Genomic DNA, 20,666 nt, shown 5'->3' on the forward strand with positions numbered 1-20,666 from the left:
AATAAACGATTAGAAATAATTTAAAAATTTAAGTACTTGAGTCCAGCTGTTCTACTCACCTTCTCTCAAACATCCTGAGTGAGTACAATTTACAGGTACATCCCAGTGCAATGACAAGCAGCAGTCCGCAAATAAGGCTCCCAATGACAGCTGCAGTTATTACTCTAGTAGGCACAATGACTGGGCAATTTTCTTCGTCACTGCCATCGCCACAGTCATCTTGAGAATCACAAACCCAGCTCTCAAAAACACAGCGATTATTTTTACAATGAAAATTTCCTGGCTGACAGAAGAAACAATTTTTTTCATCTGAACCATTAGGGCAATGATTCTGGTAGTTGCAGCGATCTGAACGAGGGTAGCAAACACCATTTCGAGAACATGGAAACTCGTCTCTTTGGCACATGGTGCAGTTGGTTTCATCCCTTCCATTTGGACAGTGCCAGTAGCCATCGCAGCGTTGCTGCTCTGTGTAGCAACCCCAGTTTCCACCACATGGAATTTCCCAGGGCAAACAGAAGCCATCTACTTGATAGGTGGCATTGAAACCTCGTGCAGCATTCACTTTGTCAGCACAAAAATGCACTCTTATTTGTCCTGAAGATGAAACAACTGTGAGGGGAGCATGAGAGTCAAATGCTGTTAGCACACGCAACAGCCTCCGTGGATTCTCCTCTAACCCATCATATATTTTGACATAGTCTCCAAAACCCGTACCATCAAGTTTAAAATCAGTGAATCGCAAAATTACTTTACGATGATCACCAGTGTCTATCAGCCAGGTGCAGTTGCTTCCAGGTGGATAGAAGTCAGGATAATTGGGAGAACTAAAAGTACCATAAAAGTATTTCAACCACTGCCCACACGTTGGCACTTCACAGTCTATTTCATCTCCAAGGTCAAGACAATCGATGTTACCATCACATTTTAAAGATTCTGGAAGGCAAGTGTAAAGCTTGGTGAAGCGAGAAAGACACTGGAACTGATTGCTAGCACAAGGTTGAAAGGAAGAAATTGTTGGAGGATTAGCTTTGGCACAGATTTCTTCATCAGAGTTGTCTCCGCATTCATCCATATTATTACACTTCCAAGATTCTGGAATACACTTCCCATTAGCACAATGAAACTGGTCACAATCACAATTTGGCTCATCAGATTTTCCTGGGGCAAAGAAAAAATAAGTTATAAATGTATTCTCTTTCTATAATTTAGAACTTTTTATTACTTTACGGTTGCATCAGGTATTTCAGAATGCCAAAACAACTACTTTAAATCTCTGCAGATCGCTACAACTTTCAATACGCTTTAAGATAAAACATCTTTTAAGTCTGAGTGCAATGCACACATCAGCATGAGCCTCATTCTTAGCTACTTTCAGTCAAATAACTTTAACCTGTACAGGAAAACAATGCTCTTTTATATTGACTGAAAAACTTGGCTTCTACAACAGGAAAAAAAAAAGATAGAAAGATAGGAAAAGATTGTTCCTCTCCTCCTTCACACCAAATACAGAAATATTTTGTTCTGTAGTATCAATTACCTCCTTGTTGTCTTTCCTGTAAAAGCAGTTAATCCTCTCTCCTACTTTCACAGATTCCTACTTTGTACCTTGCACAAAAACTTCTCTCTTGCCATGGATCCTAACTGTTGAAGGATCACCTACTATCACCACCCTATCTCTCCTGTTACTCTCTTCTCTTTCTTGCCTCTCTTCCAGCAACGAAGAGAGAAGACCAAAGTGAAAAGCAGAAGCATGTACTCGGCTAAGCACAAAACTAAGCTTTAAAAGGTAAGGATGCAAGTTACAGTACAAAAAACATGCTTTAAAAAAAATAAATTAAAAAAAAGTCAAGAGACACCTGTATTTATGAAAATGTGGTATATTGGCTACTACCACGCTTGGAAACAAGATTTTATTCTTCAGGATTCATTTATGAAGGCTCCATCCATATTTGAACACTGAAGAATACCTCAGAAAAAGTGATATGGACAAATAAATACATGCTTAATCTAAATAACAGTATACTTGAGGTTTTTAAAAAAGAATCAGCAAAGGGAGCATGATGAACTTAATGAAAAGCAGACTTCCTGGATATCACCTGCTTGTAACAAGGTTCACTGAAGTCTGATTGGGTGGTTCAGGGCCTTGTCCAATCAAGTATTTTCAAAGTTTCAATGCTGAACCATTCAAAGTGATAAGAATCCTCATATATCTAGTTCTGATTTTCCTTGCTGCGACTAAAATGCTGTGATAGCTGAAGTCATGTCACATCTCTGTTCTTTTTTCACTATTTCAGTATCTGGGAAAGCATTAAAAACAAATATGCTACCCTGAAATAGTCAAATAAAAATAAAAAAAGATGCAACATCAGCATCTGAAAGATCTCACAAGCGCTAAGGGTGTTTGAAATAATGAATATAGGAAAAAATGGAACCAATAAGATGGTAAGTGTTATGACCACCGCTCAAGAGTGTTCAAATGAACAAATTCACTGATAATGTGAGAGGAGAGCAAAAAGAAAAGCACATGCTGCCAGTGATTAAGTTCCATAAAATGCTTAACTCATTAAAACATGGTAATAGATCTACTATAAATGATGAGAACTTGGACTCATTGATCTCTTGAGGTCTCTTCAAACCCCTCCAATTCTGTGATATGACCATCTTGCTCTGACTCAAGCACGCACAACGTACACAGTATTAGCATGAGAAATACTTAAGAAAAGCTTGGGCCATGAATTTGAAACTTGCACATGTGAATTCCTAGATTCATCCTGACAGTCCTGTGACTGTGGGGCATAGATAGAGGGAGATACAGTATCATATGCTTAACAATTGGTGAACTTAGCACTGATGAGCACTAACTCACTGCGTCTGCCCTGCAGAACCTGGAAAAACACTGAATAGAAAGATAAAATATGGAGATGTATATATTCATGGCAATACTGTAGTAATGAAACAGGATACAAACTCAACCTAAGCTCTTCTTTCTATAGGTTTTTAAACTTCCCAGAAAAGAACTGCCTACTTGACCCTGACTTAGCATTTTTAATCAATGATCCTCAAGTCATTCCATCAAAAAAGCTTTTATATGAATTAAATGCCAAGTATTAATACGAAATTAGTATTAATACAGAACCCAAGGCAGTCAGTATCACATTCAGGTTGAGGAATAAAATTGCAAGGCTAGAAGCAAGAACATAAAGGAAAGGAGTGGATGGAGGCAAATCTCTGCTTGAAACTGCAAAGGATAACCCTCTTTGCCTGCTCTACTGCCCCTAAGTGCCTCTCCTCGAGTACTGTGTCCAGTTTTGGGCCCCTCACTGCAAGAAAGACATCGAGGCCCTGGAGCGTGTCCAGAGGAGGGCAACAAAGCTGTTGAGGGGTCTGGAGCACAGGCCTTATGAAGAGCGGCTGAAGGAGCTGGGATTGTTCAGTCTGGAGAAGAGGAGGCTCAGGGGAGACCTTATTGCTCTCTATAACTACCTGAAGGGAGGTTGTAGTGAGCTGGGGGTCGGCCTCTTCTCTTGTGTGACTAGTGATAGGACTAGAGGGAATGGCTTCAAGCTGCGCCAGGGAAGATTCAGGCTGGATGTTAGGAAATACTACTTCTCTGAAAGGGTGGTCAGGCACTGGAATGGGCTGCCCAGAGAGGTGGTGGAGTCACCGACCCTGGTGGTATTCAAAGAGTGTTTGGATGTTGTGTTGAGGGACATGGTTTAGCGAGAACCATTGGTGAAGGGCAAATGAATGGTTGGACTGGATGATCCTGTGGGTCTTTTCCAACCTTAGCTATTCTATGATTCTATGATTCTCTACAACAAGTGCAAAGGTCTGGATGTGGAAGGCTCATCTGTGGGTGATAACAGCCCACACAGACCAGATAAATTAACAAAACCAAATCAGGAAAAGCCTTCCCCCAACATCAAAACTACATCGTTGAAGAAGAAGAAATGGGTATTAGTTGTAGGTGATTCCTCCCTACACGGAACTGGAAGTCCAATATGTTGAACAGACCCTCTTCTTAGAGAAGGTTGCTGTCTTCCTGGGGCTCAGGTGAGGAAATTACCTAGCCTGGTATGGCTAACAAATCACAGCCCCTTAGTGCTTTTCCACATAGGGAGAGATGAAGCAGCTACACATGGGTCCAGGGCTATCAGGAGGGACTTCAGGTCCTTGGGACGACAGCTGAATGAATTGAATGCACAGACCGTCTTTTCTTCTCTGCCTCCTGTATTGGGTGAGGATGCAGAAACAAATCAAAGAATCTCACCTTTAAATATCTGGCTTCACAGTTGGTGCTGTTGCCAGAACTTGATTTTTTTTTTTGTTTTGTTTTTACAACCAAATGGCCTACATGACACTCAGTTTGCGGGCACAGGATGGGGCTTGCCTTTCTCAAAGGGGGGAGAAGGATCCTTGGGGAGAAGCCAGAAGGGCTCATCAGGAGGGCTTCAGAAGTGAGTGAAGGAGATAGTGAGCCCTCCCATGATGAGGTGTGGGATGGCATAGTTATATTGGAGGGACAGGGTACTAGAAGGGGCCTGGAAGGACCCAGTGCCTTCAGAGGTGCTAGTAACACTGCAGCACATACCAAATCCTATGATGATGAGGCAGTGATTGCCTGGGCAACAGGAGAAGGCAATGAGGAAATTCAACCGAAATGCTTAAAAGTAATTAAGGAGCTATATCTTTTGAGGAAGTGAGAAGACCAGCTGCCTGGCTGAAGTGCCTCTACATGAATGCAAACAGCTCCAAAAGCAAAACAGGAGGAGCTGGAAGCTACTGTGCTACTAGAAAACCATGATACAGCTGCCATCTCTAAAACCTTGTGGGATGATACCCATGACTAGAGTGTGGCTATCAATGGCTACAAGCTGTTCAGAAAGGGCAGGTGAGGAAGAATGGAGGAGGTGTTGCTATCTACAACACCAAGCTGTGAGGTGCATTTGACACATGTGAGGGATGGGATGCCGTCCAGAGAGACCTAGACAGGCTTGAGCAGTGGGCCCAGGTGAAACTCATGAAGTTCAACAAATCCAAATGCGAGGTCTTGCATCTGGGTAATGGCAATCCCACTACCAATTCAAGCAGGGGGATGAAAGGATTGAGCACAGCCTTGCTGAAAAAGACCTGAGGGTATTGGTGGATGGCAGGCTGGACATGAGCCAGCAATGGGTCCTCCCAGACCAGAAAGTCAACCGCATCCTGGGCTGCATCAAAAGAAATGTGGCTAGCAGCATGAAGGAGGTGATCCTGCCCCTCTACTCTGTGCTGGTGAGACCTCACCTGTGTCCAGATGTGGAGTCCTCCGTACAAGAAAGATGTGCACCTGCTGGAGCATGTCCAGAGGAGGGCCACAAAAATGACCTAAAATATGGAACACCTCCCCTATGAAGACATGTTGAGAGAGCTGGGGCTATTCAGCCTGGGGAAGGGAAAGCTCAGAGGAGACCTGATAGCAGCCTTTCAGTATCTAAAGAAGGGTTATAAGAAAGGACACAGACTCTTTAGCAGTGTCTGTTGTGACAGAACAAGGGAAAATGGTTTCAAACTAAAGGATAGGAGATTTAGATTGGTTATAAGAAAAAAGTTGTTTTATGATAAGGGTAGTGAAGCACTGAACAGGTTGCCCAGAGACTAGTGGGTGTCCTCATGCAATACTATTCACTGCATGAACACCAGTGAGGAAAAATCAAAAACCTAAGTGCACAGCAAAACCTTGGTTAGTGTTGCCGGAGTCTTCACACTGGAAATCAGGGACAATCAGAAGATTATTCTTGCTGATTGGTCAACTGTTCTTTCATACAAATGGCATTTTACAACATCAGAGGACTACTCTGATCTCTGAAACACAATACTACCACCTCAAATATGAAGTATTTCTTAAGTATCTTATCAACCATAAAGATGAAGATCAAACCACAGTTTCATAAGGATCATTTTTAAAAACACACACACTTTAAAAAGGCCTTCAGGAACACTGGATTAAACATCTCTATCGAGGTGTTGAGTAATACTGAATGATGCTAACAAGAAAAGAAAAAACAAGTAACTCAACAAAAGAAAAAGGATAGTGTAGAAAAAGATAAGAAAGAATTTTCAAAAACACTATTAAGCTTGTGGCTTGCCTCCCCACCCAATCTTCACCCATATCCAAAATACTCCTCTTTTCAAAGCCCCCTCCACAGCAGGCATGTTGCCTTTTCTGAGCCACTGAGTACTGGAAGATAAGCAGGGCAGAAGCCAATGTCTCCCACAAAATCACAGCATGTCCATGGGCAGTGAGCAGTTAGAAAAAGTTAGTGCCTAATGAATAATCCTTCTCTATCTATCATGTTTTTTGTGAGACCGTAAGCAAAACTCAGGTGGAACATTGCCCTGAGAGCTGAGTCAGCATCAAAGACATGCCTGCACTACTCCCAAAACTACAATGAGCTAAAGCATAGAGGGTACTTTATCACAGGCTGTGGGTGACAGAGAAGGATAAGCCCTCCTGAAAACTTAAAAATTTGTGAAGGAGTTCTGATAGGGCAAATAAAGCCATAAGAAAGGCTGCAGAATACAAAACCGGGACAAACCTGGGTTAGGCTAGGACACAAGCGCTTTTGTTGAAGGTTGGTGCAGTACTCTTGGACTTGAACAGCAATGGATAGGTATAAGAGCACGAATTGTTCTACATAGGAGAGGACTTGAATGTACGTATGCAGAGATTTGGAGCAGGTCAGAAAATGGAGTATAAACACGCATGAGCAAGAGAACATAAAAAAACAAAATCTAATCCAGTATTTTTCATTAGGAGGACTTGGAACACCATGATCATGCTATTAAGTAAAATCCTACTTCCTCATAAGGCCAGAGAAAAGGCTTGAACTAGTCTTAACCCATGACTGCCTTCTTACTCTCTCTATGGGCAACGGTTACTACAGCAAAAATCCCTCTCAGAACACTCTCTAACTACTACCATGGGTAAGTAGACTATCTATGCTTGAATTATCCAAGAAAAAATCATGTACGCAAAACCACATCTGTACTTGGTTAAAGTAATCTATCGTGTGAATTGAATTTATTATTTTTTAAAGAGTATACATTCTAGAGATGGGGAAAAATATGATGCAACTTTCATCAGAAATGATTTTTAAAAATCCCCAAATAACCACACAATTTCTTCCCTTTCCTGCCATATTATGCTACTCAGAAGTCTAGTCAAATATTTATCAAACTAATTTTATTCTAATGAAAAAATTCAAAACAAGCTGTGTTAGAAACAAGAACCACCAAGACCACTTCCAGTTGCCTAGTATTAATTGATTTATTTCTCCAAAATCATTCACTCTGCTTATTATTGTGACTGTTGTAATTCTTGCTTTGAATATTCAAAACTATGTATGGCGTTAAAATACTTTTCAAAATATGAATTTTCCCTGATTTCAATAAGCCCCAAACTCACTATATGAAGTGAATATACTATATCTTACTATAAGGAAATAGTTCTTAAATCAGAAGAGAAAAAATGAAACTGTGAAACTGTACTAGGTATCATTTGAAACATACCAGCAAAATAGGCTAATCTGAAGCCTTTTCTGGAGATGCTGTCGTCTGAATGAAATCTGATCCAAACATGATCCTGTGAAGAGATGTATGGTGAAGGAATGGAGGAGCCGCATGCTCTATAGCCTTCAATATTCTTGTAGCTTCCAATTGTTAACCAATCTGAGCTGCATCGGCGTGATCCCTGAACATCAAAATCTTGAAAGCTGAAGGAAAAGAGAGGTCAAAATCACTACTGAACTGGATATTATACAACCAAGATAATGAATTACTAGATATAAATGGAAATAAGATGGAAGTACTTTCCTGTCTGAAATAACAAGAATGGCTTCTCAACCTCGGTAAGAATATGATTCAACGTTGAAAGCTATGGACTGCAAGAATCCATTCTGTCAATTACTGCATTCCATCCACTACTACTAAAGCTGTTTCACTAACACAATGAATAAATAAATATTTCATTTTAACACAAGATTTTAAATAATTATCTTCCTGAAACTGTATTTTTGAGTCTTGTTTGATGACATTCATGTATTACTAAATGATTTTATAGAAACCAAATTTCAGCAGAACTGTAGCATTAGCTAAACTTTGCCAATGACGTGACTTGACATGGCAAGTCCAGCTAAATCTTTCAAAGCTATACTTGAAGGTAAGAGTTGCCCTTAGTTGCACTACTTAGCTACCCAATGGGTATGTCATGGAAGATATTACCTGAGCTTTGACTACAGCTATATAAAGACATGCTGCCATGGTAATTAAGTGTGAATGGGAGATAGGCCAGGCAAAGCAGGTCAGCACAGACAACAGAGCGGTAAACCAAAAATGTAATGTGAAATGTATGCTAAGATGAGTGAAAGAAAACAATGTTGGAGAAAAAAGAAGTTTTATTAAAAATAAATGATATGAAAAATTTTAGAAAGCCTGCTAATAGATGAACAGTTCTACGTACTTTGCATTGTGTTTACATGAGTACAGTATTTAGTAGAAAGACTGTGAATTAAAAAGGAGTACTTTAAAGGAGTAACTGAACAAGCAACTGATGTCAAAGTAGATACTTCATAATGAAGAGCTGCTTCCTAGGTCAGCTGGTCTGTACTAGAAACTGAAGTAAGTCTGCAGTTAATGCAGTTTCATAATTGGGAGTATGGATTGCCTACGAAACAGTACTAATTTGTATCTTAATGACAAAAGAAGCCCCCATTTCCCTCACGGCAGTAATGGGAATGAAATAATGAGAACCTGAACAACCTTTTTCTTCTTTCCAAATGTTACAAGATACCTAAAACCGTGAGGGAAGTCAGCATTTCCAAAAAAACACAACTATCTTCATCACTTCACTATTTATTCCCTGTCACTTTCAGGCACAGTATGAGACTTCACAGTAATGAAGCATTAAGAATTTCTCATACACTTTTTTGAATGCAAGACTCTCATATTTCAGAGAAATTAAAAAGAGATCAAATAAATGAGCATATAGAAAGTTATTATAGTCTCTACAGTTTTGAAAGTATACTTGGGATGGAGGGAATGGGCATGGAAACGATCCACTTCAGCTTTACAACATACCATTTAATACTGATACTGTTACAATATGTCACATAATGTATATTAGCATTTTGTTTCTAACCGCTTAGTCTAATCTTATTAAAATCTCTTATTAAAAAAATAATATAATTTTTTAAAAGCCAGAGTGACACTTATTAACTTCTATAAATTTAGAACAGTATTTTTAGAAACGCTTGTATTTGTTTCAGCTCTGGGCAGCCTGGTCTAGTGGTTGGTGACCCTGCACGTAGCAGGGGGGTTGAAACTCAATGATCATTGCGGTCCTTTTCAACCCAGGCCATTCTATGATTCTGTGATTCTTCAGAAGGTTAGCTCTTGCTTCTGCACTACTGAATGGAAATGGATGCTGTTTCCATCAGCTAATAGCTCTTACTGCTTTCAGCAGAACTTGCGTGTTGTCATAGTTTGAAAGGAAAATATATTTTTCTCATATACACAGAAACACAAAGTTCAGACAACAGATGCTACATGGCTGCATAAGTGTAAATCAGGAAAAATGAAAGGTAAAAAAAAAGACAAAGCACAAGTTCCACATTTACAACAAGGGTAAAAGAAATTAGTGCATATAATTGGTTGTTAAAATGTCTACTCAGTACATCAGTCCATGTGGTTAATAACAGGACCATTGTTACCTTATGGTAATGATCTCCCCTGGGTTTGCATGGATATACCAACTACAGTTGATTCGGGCAGGATACTCAGAGGGCCACCCTGGACTTGTGATCGTCCCACTCGGTGATCGAATTTGTTCTGGAATATCTCCACAAGCTAAAAAATACATATATTGAAAACACACAGGAAATAATTAGATTGATTTTTTTCCTAATGGTTTTTAAAAATAATTGATCATCAGCACTTATCAGAGAAAAAAATCACACAGAATCAGATGAAATACTAATAAAAGCCAAATGTTTACAGTAGATCATAGTGGACACAGGGCATAATATGTCAGCTGGAAGATGATTTCCAATGTTTTAATTGCAGAAGCTTATACTAACATCAGTTAGCATACTGCATTTAAAAAACCCACAAACTAATATATACTGAATTTGACACCTTTATTCAGTGAAATACCATTTCGTAAGTTTATCTTTTAGCTGTCACAGAGATTCCATGCAATTTAACTATACGTTTACACCTTATACTGACACATTAGTAGGTTAAAAGTAAATTAAAGCAAAATAATCGAGTAGCTGAAAATTCCTGCCTTGCATAGAAAAGCAGTGTCTGGCCATTGTTTAAAGATCCCCTTCCAGCCCCTGGCATGGAAATGATCTTCATGCAAATGATTCTCAGAGCTTGGAAGGCAAAGAACACTTACTGCAGCATACTTCATCTATAAATATTGAAAGTTAGTTTTACAAGAGATTATTTTTAAGAAAGGCTTGCAAACGTACCCTTCTGATAATGGACTAGGAAGCTTATAAGACAAATTATATGCAACGAGAATAACCAAACAATTTGTATTCTTACTTATTTTATAATTATAGGAACAGCTTTCTGCAGTGGCTTTAATTCAGCTGCCTGTCATCCACATACACTGAAAAGAAAAAAACCTCAAAATGCAGAAAATAGAAACTGCATTTGAACAGCCCGCTATTCAGTGGAAGCTTTCTTATTTTAATTTCCAGGAGACCCTATAGGTGGTGCTCGAACACCACGATATTTTGGAACATTACTCTTGCATGAGCAATCTGGATACACACTTTGCATATCTTCAGACAAGAAATGGAAGGACTGGCAAGAAAAACATCACAATTAGAAGCTGTAATAAACAACCATTTTTAATAGGTATGAGAGTAAAACACGCACAAAAAGATAAGGGTGTGTAAAACATTTTGTACCAAGCTTACAGATGTTGGTAAGCAACTGCACATGCTACTTGGCTGCTACTGAAATACTCATCAGCTTAAAATAAATTACCTTCAGGTGATGTATGCTATTTGAACATTCATCTGTTTTTGGATATTTACAAACTGACATACTTGATTTTGTCATCGAGAACCTCTGAGGAAGCTTTTAAATTTGCTTGAGATCAACTTGAAAGAGGTAACCTCATCCTAAAGCACCAAAATAATCAATTCAACAGATGTTCACTGTTTTAGAAAGTTCACCTCCAAAGCAGACTTTAAATGTATATACAGCACGTATCTGTTGAACAGAAAGATCCAAACACAGTTAGCAATTGTAAATTAACATGCAATTAGCTTTGCAAACTTCCTATGTTGGCTCTCTGACAGCTGTAATTTCTCAGACCAGTCCCTGCAGTAGTACAAGCAGCAACTTTGGAGTAAATTCCACAAGGAAAACACCTGTATAATCAGCTTGGTATTTTCATAACACTCTGAAAACTTGCATTTTACTAGTATTCGAGGTTCTTTTGTCCATGGCTCCCCTCTTTTTGTTTTTCATTTGGGAGAGCTGGGGGGAGGAGGAAAGGAGGGGCTGCAGTACCAGCTGTCTCGCTTTCTCCCTGTCTTTTCTATACCTTCACTTACCACGTCTGTCCCTTTGTTTCCACCAAAGCTGACACTAAGGAGCTGGGGGAAAAATATGACTGAAGGTTAGCTACATGATCCCAGTGTACCTGCATACTTGATACACATTTACGTACTGAGACCTCTTTTTAACTAATGAGACAAAAGAAATCTCTCATTTGCTCAAAAAATGTATAAATGTTAAGACTGTGTGGAAGCTACAATCCAGGAGTGCTGTCGCTTTGAGAGAGCAATTCTCGGAACGACTTTAAAAATCAAGTGCAACCTTCTGAAATAAAACAGTTGTAAAGGATACCTACTTCATTAATATCAAGCCTTTATAATCCATTTCTAAACCTTTGCTTAACTAGGATATTTCTTCTAAAGCTTTTGACAAATACATGATTTATCATATTTTATTCATCTGTTTGTAAACCTGAAGAACACGAGGCACATCCAGGTATCCATGGAACCAAAACACAATTCAGCTGACAGCACATGAAGTTAAACATTTTCCCACTAAACTGTGGAGATTTTGCACTTGTAATTTCAATTGCCTTTCAAATACCTCAGGTATTTGAAAACTACAGGAAAACAGAGTAGCTTTGGATTCATATATAAAAAAAGCACTTAAAATACTTAGGAAAACAACAGAATATTAATCAGAGTCAGGAAAAAGGAAATGAAGCTGTAACAAAGACAGAAACCCAAAGCAAACTGTGAAAGTTGCCTTGTACTGAAGTGAAGGTGAAAAGCAGCACAAGTGCAAGATGTCTTCAGCTTTCCTCATGCAGGTGGCTACCAGACTTCAGAGCTGAGGCCAACTGCCTCCTGCACACTGCGCTTGGGTGGGTGTTGACTCTGCCTGCATTCCTCTTCATTCCCCCTACACCACTGCATTTTTGCTGCAGTTCTACCTGTTTTACATTCTTTCCTTTGTGAGCCTTTATTTTACTGACGATCTGTGATTCTGTTTATTACTTTGTCTGTTCAGACTGCAGTAATTTCATTAGGATTGGATGTTTCACATGCCAGAGTGCAAAAAAATACTGCTGAGAGGATAAACTGTGCATGTGGTTTGCTGCTCCACGTAGGTTTTCTTGCAGATTTTTTTTAAAAAAATCCATTTTACAAAAGGTTTCCTTACTCCCCCTTCCTGAAATTTGTTCACTGCCCCACATTACAGAACATGACTGTAAGTGATGTATGGGTTGTTGGCTGGTAAACGGAAGAGAGTCAATGAAAACTCCATGGTGCAAAATACAAATTTCAAGTTCTAACAACAAAATAATTAAGAAAGTTATTAAAAAATTCCGTAGTAAGATCTAGAGAGGTAAAAGTACCTGTAGCAACAGTGAACAACATGTCAAAGAAAAAAAGTCACTTCAGAAAAGCAGGGAGAGGGAGATTAGGGATTTATCTTCACAGTAATGCCAGGAGATTAGTTGAAAAGATAAAAGAATTAGCTTTCAATGTGAACCACAAGATGATAAGGCATGCATTATATTGGACATGGTAAGGACATGAATGCAGCCGGATAAATGATCTGAAGGTGTTTAAAACAGCTTAGAGTAAAAAGGGAATAATGTTATGATAAAGTCTAAACCATGAATAGGGAGGATAATTATTGCATTTGTAACTCTCAGGAGCCACTGAAAGTCTTATTTGGAGAACTACAGGGGAAGAAGGCATAGGAATCCTTGCCTCGAGGTAAGGCTGAAAAACCTTCAATTCAGAATGCCCTCTGCACTGCAATCCAGGGACATGACAGACAAGAAGTATTATATGTGTGTGTGTATATATATATGTACATACATATAGATATACATAGATATGTATATCTATGTATCTATCTATATGGAGAGAGAGAGTGATAAAATTTATTATTGTGAAGCTTTTTCTCCAATATAGAAAGTCTTGAAAATGGAGGTAAAAGGAATATGATTTTGCAGTTGTGACAATTATGGTGCTACACACCCCAAAGACAGACCTGAAAATATTTCTCAACTTCTCAGATTTTAAAGGCATTAACACTTGTTCAGTAGCGATAACTTATACACGGAGACAACATTCCATTATTGCTGTTGGTAGAAGAAGCATGCCCATATATTAGAGGAGTACCTGCAACTTGGCAGATATAATATACAGCAGAAGCATAAATAGTGAAGACCACAGTAGTCTCTGCTATTAAAACATAATTTAGTGAGGTAGGTCATGTAGTTTTAGAGCAGCAGCACGACAGGAAATCTACCATCAAGACAATAATTTCATTTTAAATTCCTTCCCAGTAGCAACTGTCTACGAAAATCTCCTGCTTGGTTTCAAAATCAAGTTAAATTTGGATTTAAAAAGATTAAAGGCCAGCTGTCTTTGGTTCTATTTTACAGAAACCCTTTGCTTAAAATTGATTTGATAAATGTAAAGCTGTCCAGGTATGCTATATGAAATATATACTCTCCAAGTTCAAACACCTTTGGGAAACCCAAATTGTTTCAAAGGAACCCAAAAAATCATGCGAGTCCATCCTCTTTCACTCCTGGCCTATGCAGTGAAGCTGTAAGATGTATATGCACATGACCGTAAGGGAAATGCCACTGTGTCTGTCAATGTGCTTTCTTCATGTTTTCATTAACAGAACCCCCTGTTATCTCACAATTCAAGTTACTCTTACTGTACCTATTTTAATGTATGATATAGCTTTCTAACTAGGGAAAAAAAAATATTTTTTAGAACACAGCACTGTCAGAACTATTTTTTTTTTAAATATGTTTTACTTTAAATGAAAGCCCTCACTGGATCTTTCTTCTGAGGAGGTAAAGCCCCCTCTACCAGCTGTTATTATCTCACATTGAGATTGAGTCGTAGCCTTCTTGGCACGGTCAGTTTGCGCCTGCCGGCCAAAGGACTGAAAGCAGAGTCAAAAATTCCATTCACCTCTTGCCCAGCAGATGCTTTTCTGCTTGTATTGTGACTTGTGACATGCCTGCTGCAGTAAATAAAAGGGTGAAGCGCTGTTAAAACCTATGCCGTTTTCAGGATATCTCATACAATAGAGCAGCAATTGCTCCAACAGCAGCAAGTGCCCGTGCTGTTACTGAAGTGTGCCATAAACTACATATGATACTTGGTGCGTTATTATTGTTGAAAAACAACATTCTAGATGATGCAGCACCAGAACGGGTAGCAAAGATCTTCCGTAATTAGCCTTTTGACAGTCTTTGTGTGGCAAACAATGCAAGGTGAAAAGAAGGTTGTATGGTGTAACAGAGACCATTCGCTGACAGTACGTTTATCCAAAAATTGAACTGTGTACACAAACGCTAACGTAATGCTTGAAACCACACTGCAAGAGTACCTGCAGCATGGTATGCAGGCTGTTCTCAAAAAGGAATTAGCATTTTGACTTTAAGAGAAAAGTGTCAAAATCACTATGATTTCCATGGCTTGACAGCAGCTTCCCTATGCACAGAATCAGGCTTCTATTCTTGTAACAATATTCTGAATGTCTGTATCACAGAAGTGTAAAGCACGACAGCAGCTCTGCTGACACTGAAGAACAAAGCACATGCACTGCTACCACCTGCTGCCTTACTGGACATATGGTCACACTAAGACCAAACAGTGGCGGCTGTAGCTGCTGCCCAGAAGAGGCTCAGGACTGAACGACTGGAAGAGAACGAAGCAACCTTTGAGCAACGTTTGCTGCTATTTTGCCCCATACTCTCCCAACATCTCATCAGGACTCATGAAACTGAGAAACTAAAATTCTTTCTTTTCTTGTATTAAATAAATTGTGCAGTCAAGTGTACAGTAGTTTCAGTTACTGCTTCAATCTAATCAGGTGAAACGCATAACTCCTGGATTTATATTATTTGATAGTAGCACTGTTCAAAATTACATTTCAATAAATTTCATTTCACAAAAAAACTTTACTGTGGAAAGAAAATATCAATTCAACTTGAACCAACTTTTCTCTTAGTTCAATGTTTGTATGGAAAAATAATTAAGCAGTCCACTAAGAAAGGCATAATCTGTTCACGAGCATGCAGGTATCAATTTTATCTTATGAGAATTTTTCCATGTTCCAGTTGCTTCATTCCTTATTACATGCTGCAAAAGGCAGTAATAATTTTTATAGCCAAATATCTCTTCATAAGATACCAGGTGGCTTTCAATATTTACTATTTAAGTCATGCATGAAATTTAAACATTACAAAAAATGACTTACCCGTTGACACTCCTGAAATATGCACATTTTCAGAATGTTCTGCAAGAGCACCATTTCCTAAAATTAAACATAATGAATAAGCTAATTTCCAAGATAAAATTTGTAAAAATTCTTCAGATACTCTTTTTCAGAATAGAAAGAACAAAACGAAAGTATTTTAATTAATATTAAGTGTTACAGGGCCCGGGTTTGTTTTATGATAGAAGTTAGAGATAGAAGTTAGAGAAAAACTAGAGGAAGAAGTTATTATACAGCAAAAATAAAAACAACCACCTAATATTAATGTATTAAGAACAATCACATACAATGGGAGGTTAAGAAAGTGAGGATAGCAAAATTCTGAGAAACTTCAGATATTTTAATGGAACATTTTGAATTATTTTTCCATCAACTGTTATGTTTGTTTCAATAAGGGTTTATTTCAGTGCACCTTCCCCATCTCCTCCTGGACAGAAGTAAATGCTATGGAAATAAAGACAGCTCTAACAAAACAAGCATCCATTTCACACTGAATGTGGCCTATGCTCTTTCCCAGAAAGATGTTCCCGATAAATCCAAGAATTAGCCACCCCACCAACGTTCACTGAACCTAAGTATCCTTGCAAAGAGGAACAGCACAACTCATACACTCATGGAGTAAAGGACAAAAGCTGTTCCGCCAAATCTCATGCTACTACATCCTTCTGTAAATGCAAGAATCTGCTAAAGAAACTACATTTGCTGACAGCCCTATTATGAGACATGACAGATCAAGCTGTATTTTTGCATATTTCCCCCGCTGAACAGCTCTCATCCTCCTCTCCTTTGTTCTGCATCTTTTCTCTTAACCTCTATGTTTTTAAAACCAAATATTCCAGGCATTTCAGGAGGAGAGAGCTACTTTCATATATAAGCTGCTCTGAACACAGGTGGTCAATTTAAAATTCAAAATGTATCACGGAATCATATCACAGAATCGTATCATAGAATGGCCTGGGTTGAAAAGGACCACAAACTCATCGAGTTTCAACTCCCCCCGCTATGTGCAGGGTCACCAACCACCAGACCAGGCTGCCCAAAGCCACATCCAGCCTGGCCTTGAATGCCTCCAGGGATGGGGCATCCACAACCTCCCTGGACAACCTGTTCCAGTGTGTCACCAACAAGGCAAATTTTAAACCCATCAGTCATACTTCCTCCAAGTCTTGTTCTGTTGTAGATGTGCTATATCACACCTGTTTTTAAACAGGCAAAATCATTGTTCTACACCAGCGCAACGTACCTGCGAGACCTTGGGGGTAACAAGATCCTTAAGCACATACAGAAAACAAATTCCTCTTACATCAAGCTTAAAGACTGCTGACTCAGTGGACTTGGAACACAGATCTATGCAAGCATCTCAACACCTCTCAGTTGCAGGGCTTACAAATAAAATGTTTCAGAAATTCCTCCCAAGGTTGACACTAAATACAAAAAGCCGATTTTTCACTTCCCAAAGAATGAAAACAATTAAAAGACCGATTATCAGAATTTGTAGGATAATATTAAGTCTACTTCTTTCTTTTATTTTCCAATCCAAATTTGGGCTCTTAAAAGGGAAGTTTTTCTTCTCCCCATATTTTACATGCTGATTTCATTACAGGTATTTACATACCAAGTCATTTAAAAAAGTTTCCACTGTAATTCCCCTATAAGTTCAAAAGGCAGAACTTCACCAAAAACGACTTCAAGTACCATATTAGAGAGCAACTATTATCCAATTAAGTACTTTCCAAAATCAAATATATCTGTAATTTTTAAAGAATCTATTAGAATCATAGAATTGCTCAGGTTGGAAAAGACCTCAAAGATCATTGAGTCCAACCACAAAGTGTACTCTACAAATACCTCCTCTATTTTGCAGTAACTTGACGTGCCAACGAATGCTTCTCCCTGATTTCACATCTTCAGTAATACTTAGTTCTACATTTACAAAATAACACCATCTTTGATACAAAGGGTTTTTATTTATAACAGATTCCACATTTCCAATTGTTTTGTTTTCTATTATTTCAATCAACATAAGAAAAATGTTACCATACTTCAAGATCTTTAGTTTTATGTCTTGCAAATTACAGTAGCAATTATTCACCAACTGTATGTTTTCAAACAGGGCTCACTCAGAGATGGATATGAGGCATATACAAAAGACTCTGAGAAAATAAACTATAAATAACAACCAGAAGCATACTAAAATGGGAACTCGAACCCAAATCCTTTACACATTCACTTAGAATTGGAAGAATAAGAAAAGAACATCAGTATGCAAAATGGAACACTTTAATATTTTCCTTCTAAATAAGCTTTGTGATCAAACAGTTTAATTCAATACGGGGATGTTACATTTATTTTCAGGCTATCTTCTGTGTTTAGTCAGAAGCGCTAATGTGTGATGATAAAGTCAACTCAGATCCAAATACTATAACACCAAAGGAAGCTTTTTTATTTCATTCCCCATAACCCTTCATTAAAGAAAAGATGAAGCTTAAAAACTTCTCAATTTATGACTTCCTTCCTTCTTTTTCATTCAAAACTCTCCCTGAAATACTATGTTGAGATGCTATTTAAACATTATTAACTGCTGGCACCTTTATAAAATTCCTAGACAATGATCCTTACAAGACCTCAAGAATCGTGGACTCAGCACTGGTGGGGCCACACCTTCAGTACAGTTTTCAGTATTGTGCCTTTCCCTACAAGAAAGACATTGAGGCCCTGTAGTGTCCAGAGTAGGGCAACGAACAGTGGGACTGGATGATCTTGCAGGTCTTTTCCAACCTTGGCCATTCTATGATTCTATGATAATTACGTTACACAGTTCCACCAGAACATCAATATACTAGATAACAGAGTAGTAATTTCCATTAAAATATGGTAATGCTATTATCTTTGAAATTCCTTTTGGTCTACTTAATACAGCAGAATATGAATATATTAAAAAATGTCTTATGTCACCAATTAGCTTTCGTATTTCTTGATGTTCTCAAGAACTACTGGCAGTTCATTCCCATTTTCCCATTTGAAACTGAACTTTGAAACTCCAACAGGTGCCTCCAGCAGAAGCGATGCAAAGGCTGCCTGTGCCTGGCTGCAGACATGGGGTGCACACAGGGCCGGAGGGGAGATTGCATGGCTCACATACGGAGCCACTCTGCCTGGGAGAAACCAACTCTCGTTTCCAGAACCTGACTTTTCATCTTTTTGGTTTTTTTCCCCCCCGGTGATTCTTTTAAAAAATCATTGGTATAAACAGGACAGTATCATCTCCATATTAAATACGTAAGACAAATGGACAAGAGCTATTTAATGTCAAAGCTTAAGACAATAAAGGCAAGACAAATTTACTCCTGTACCTTAAGATAAGGGCAGCAGCTATATTTAAGTAAGAAAATTCAAATGAATGGGGCTCAAGATAAAAACAAGCATTCCCTACAGGGTTTTTTTGTTTGCTCGTTCTTAAACCAAAACACAATCTCTGTAGAATAGGATATGAAACTTCTTAAACTACAGTTAACAGGTTTAATGAAAGCATAGAAATACTTCTAAGGGTTTTCTAGGCTGGTGCATGTTTGTTGTTACCACTGCTGACAGCACACCTAAAAGACCCCTTGACTGCCATCAAAAATTAGCCAACCCATTATTATTAGCGGTTAGACTGTTTATAGGGTATATCTGTGATCTGGAAACGTCTTCATTTCTGAGATACTTTTCTGTCTCAAATAACTCTAAAAGTTCCATACATGTTCCAAGTATGGCTACAGTCTAAGTATGGACCAACTACTGACTGGGATGGACTCCTCCACAAAATCCTATTTTACATAGGTCACTCCAGAAGGAATGCCTCATATTTATTTCCACGGAAACTACAACAGATACAACGAGCACAATAATCCTATTTGATAGAGCAAATTCACAGCTACAAATCACTTTTTCTTCCTGTTCCATAGTCACCACTATTAACTGTGCATTTTCACCAGCAATGGAAACTGCATGCCATTCTCACTAACATCTACACCAACGGAGGTGACTTGCAGTCACTGCTGCCACTGCAGCAATGCACCATCCACTGCCTCACTGTGCTCATATACACTGCTTGGTTTCCATTACTGTCCAGCAAGTGTCAAAACAAAAAAAACCTAACATCATCCTTTTCTTCTGCATGGAATCTGGAGAGCAAATCAAACTACAGAAGATAAGAACCAGTCCTGGAAGATACTCAACTCATTAATATCATCTGAATTTCAGCACAAACGGGAAAATAAATAGATGCTGGAAGATGGGAAAGGAAACAAGAAAAACATCACAGCAGAATGCCTATCCAACACCAACAAACTGCAGAAAATTTGAAGAAAAAAAAAACACCAAAGCTTTAACGCCCGAAAAGCATGCTATGGTTGAAAAACATAGATATCGGGTCCTATATACTTGATGGCCACACTGCCATGCAATGCTCAGACTAATACAGAGCCCAGCCATAGTGCTGAGGCTTTCCTTTCAGGTCTGTCGCCTGTGAGCCTCCAGCCCAATGACACACTCATACTTCTCACTCAAAATGAAAGTATCAGACTCAAGTGCCTGACTGTGTGCAACTTCCGAGCATGAAATGAAGCCTGCAGTAGTGAAATGAACTTCTCTTTGAAGTTTTAGTGAAACTCCTGCAGTTTTCAATGACAGCCATACAGAGCCATTCCCCAGTAGCAGTGACCCTCTTAGCCAAAACTTCCAGACTAAACAGAACCAGCTTCTGCATTCCAGATATTAGAACTTGCAAGTTTCAGACAAAGCATATCCACTTCATTTGCTACTTGAGATAGCAAATAATC

General features: G+C 38.6%; 1 protein-coding gene across 2 annotated transcripts in view; it reads right to left on the reverse strand.

Annotated features, from left to right (window-relative positions):
* LRP12 (LDL receptor related protein 12) overlaps positions 1–20,666 on the reverse strand; it is a 52,616-nt gene that overhangs the window by 7,275 nt on the left and 24,675 nt on the right. For both annotated transcript variants that reach the window (XM_418378.8, XM_046937528.1), the window contains exons 2-5: positions 15,826–15,882; positions 9,753–9,888; positions 7,555–7,757; positions 60–1,161 (exon numbers count right to left, since the gene is read on the reverse strand). In XM_418378.8, coding sequence (XP_418378.4) covers positions 60–1,161; positions 7,555–7,757; positions 9,753–9,888; positions 15,826–15,882 — 1,498 coding nt within the window. The remainder of the gene's footprint in view (positions 1–59; positions 1,162–7,554; positions 7,758–9,752; positions 9,889–15,825; positions 15,883–20,666) is intronic.

This window comes from Gallus gallus, chromosome 2 (genome assembly GCF_016699485.2).
Source record: "Gallus gallus isolate bGalGal1 chromosome 2, bGalGal1.mat.broiler.GRCg7b, whole genome shotgun sequence".
Taxonomy (NCBI): domain Eukaryota; kingdom Metazoa; phylum Chordata; class Aves; order Galliformes; family Phasianidae; genus Gallus; species Gallus gallus.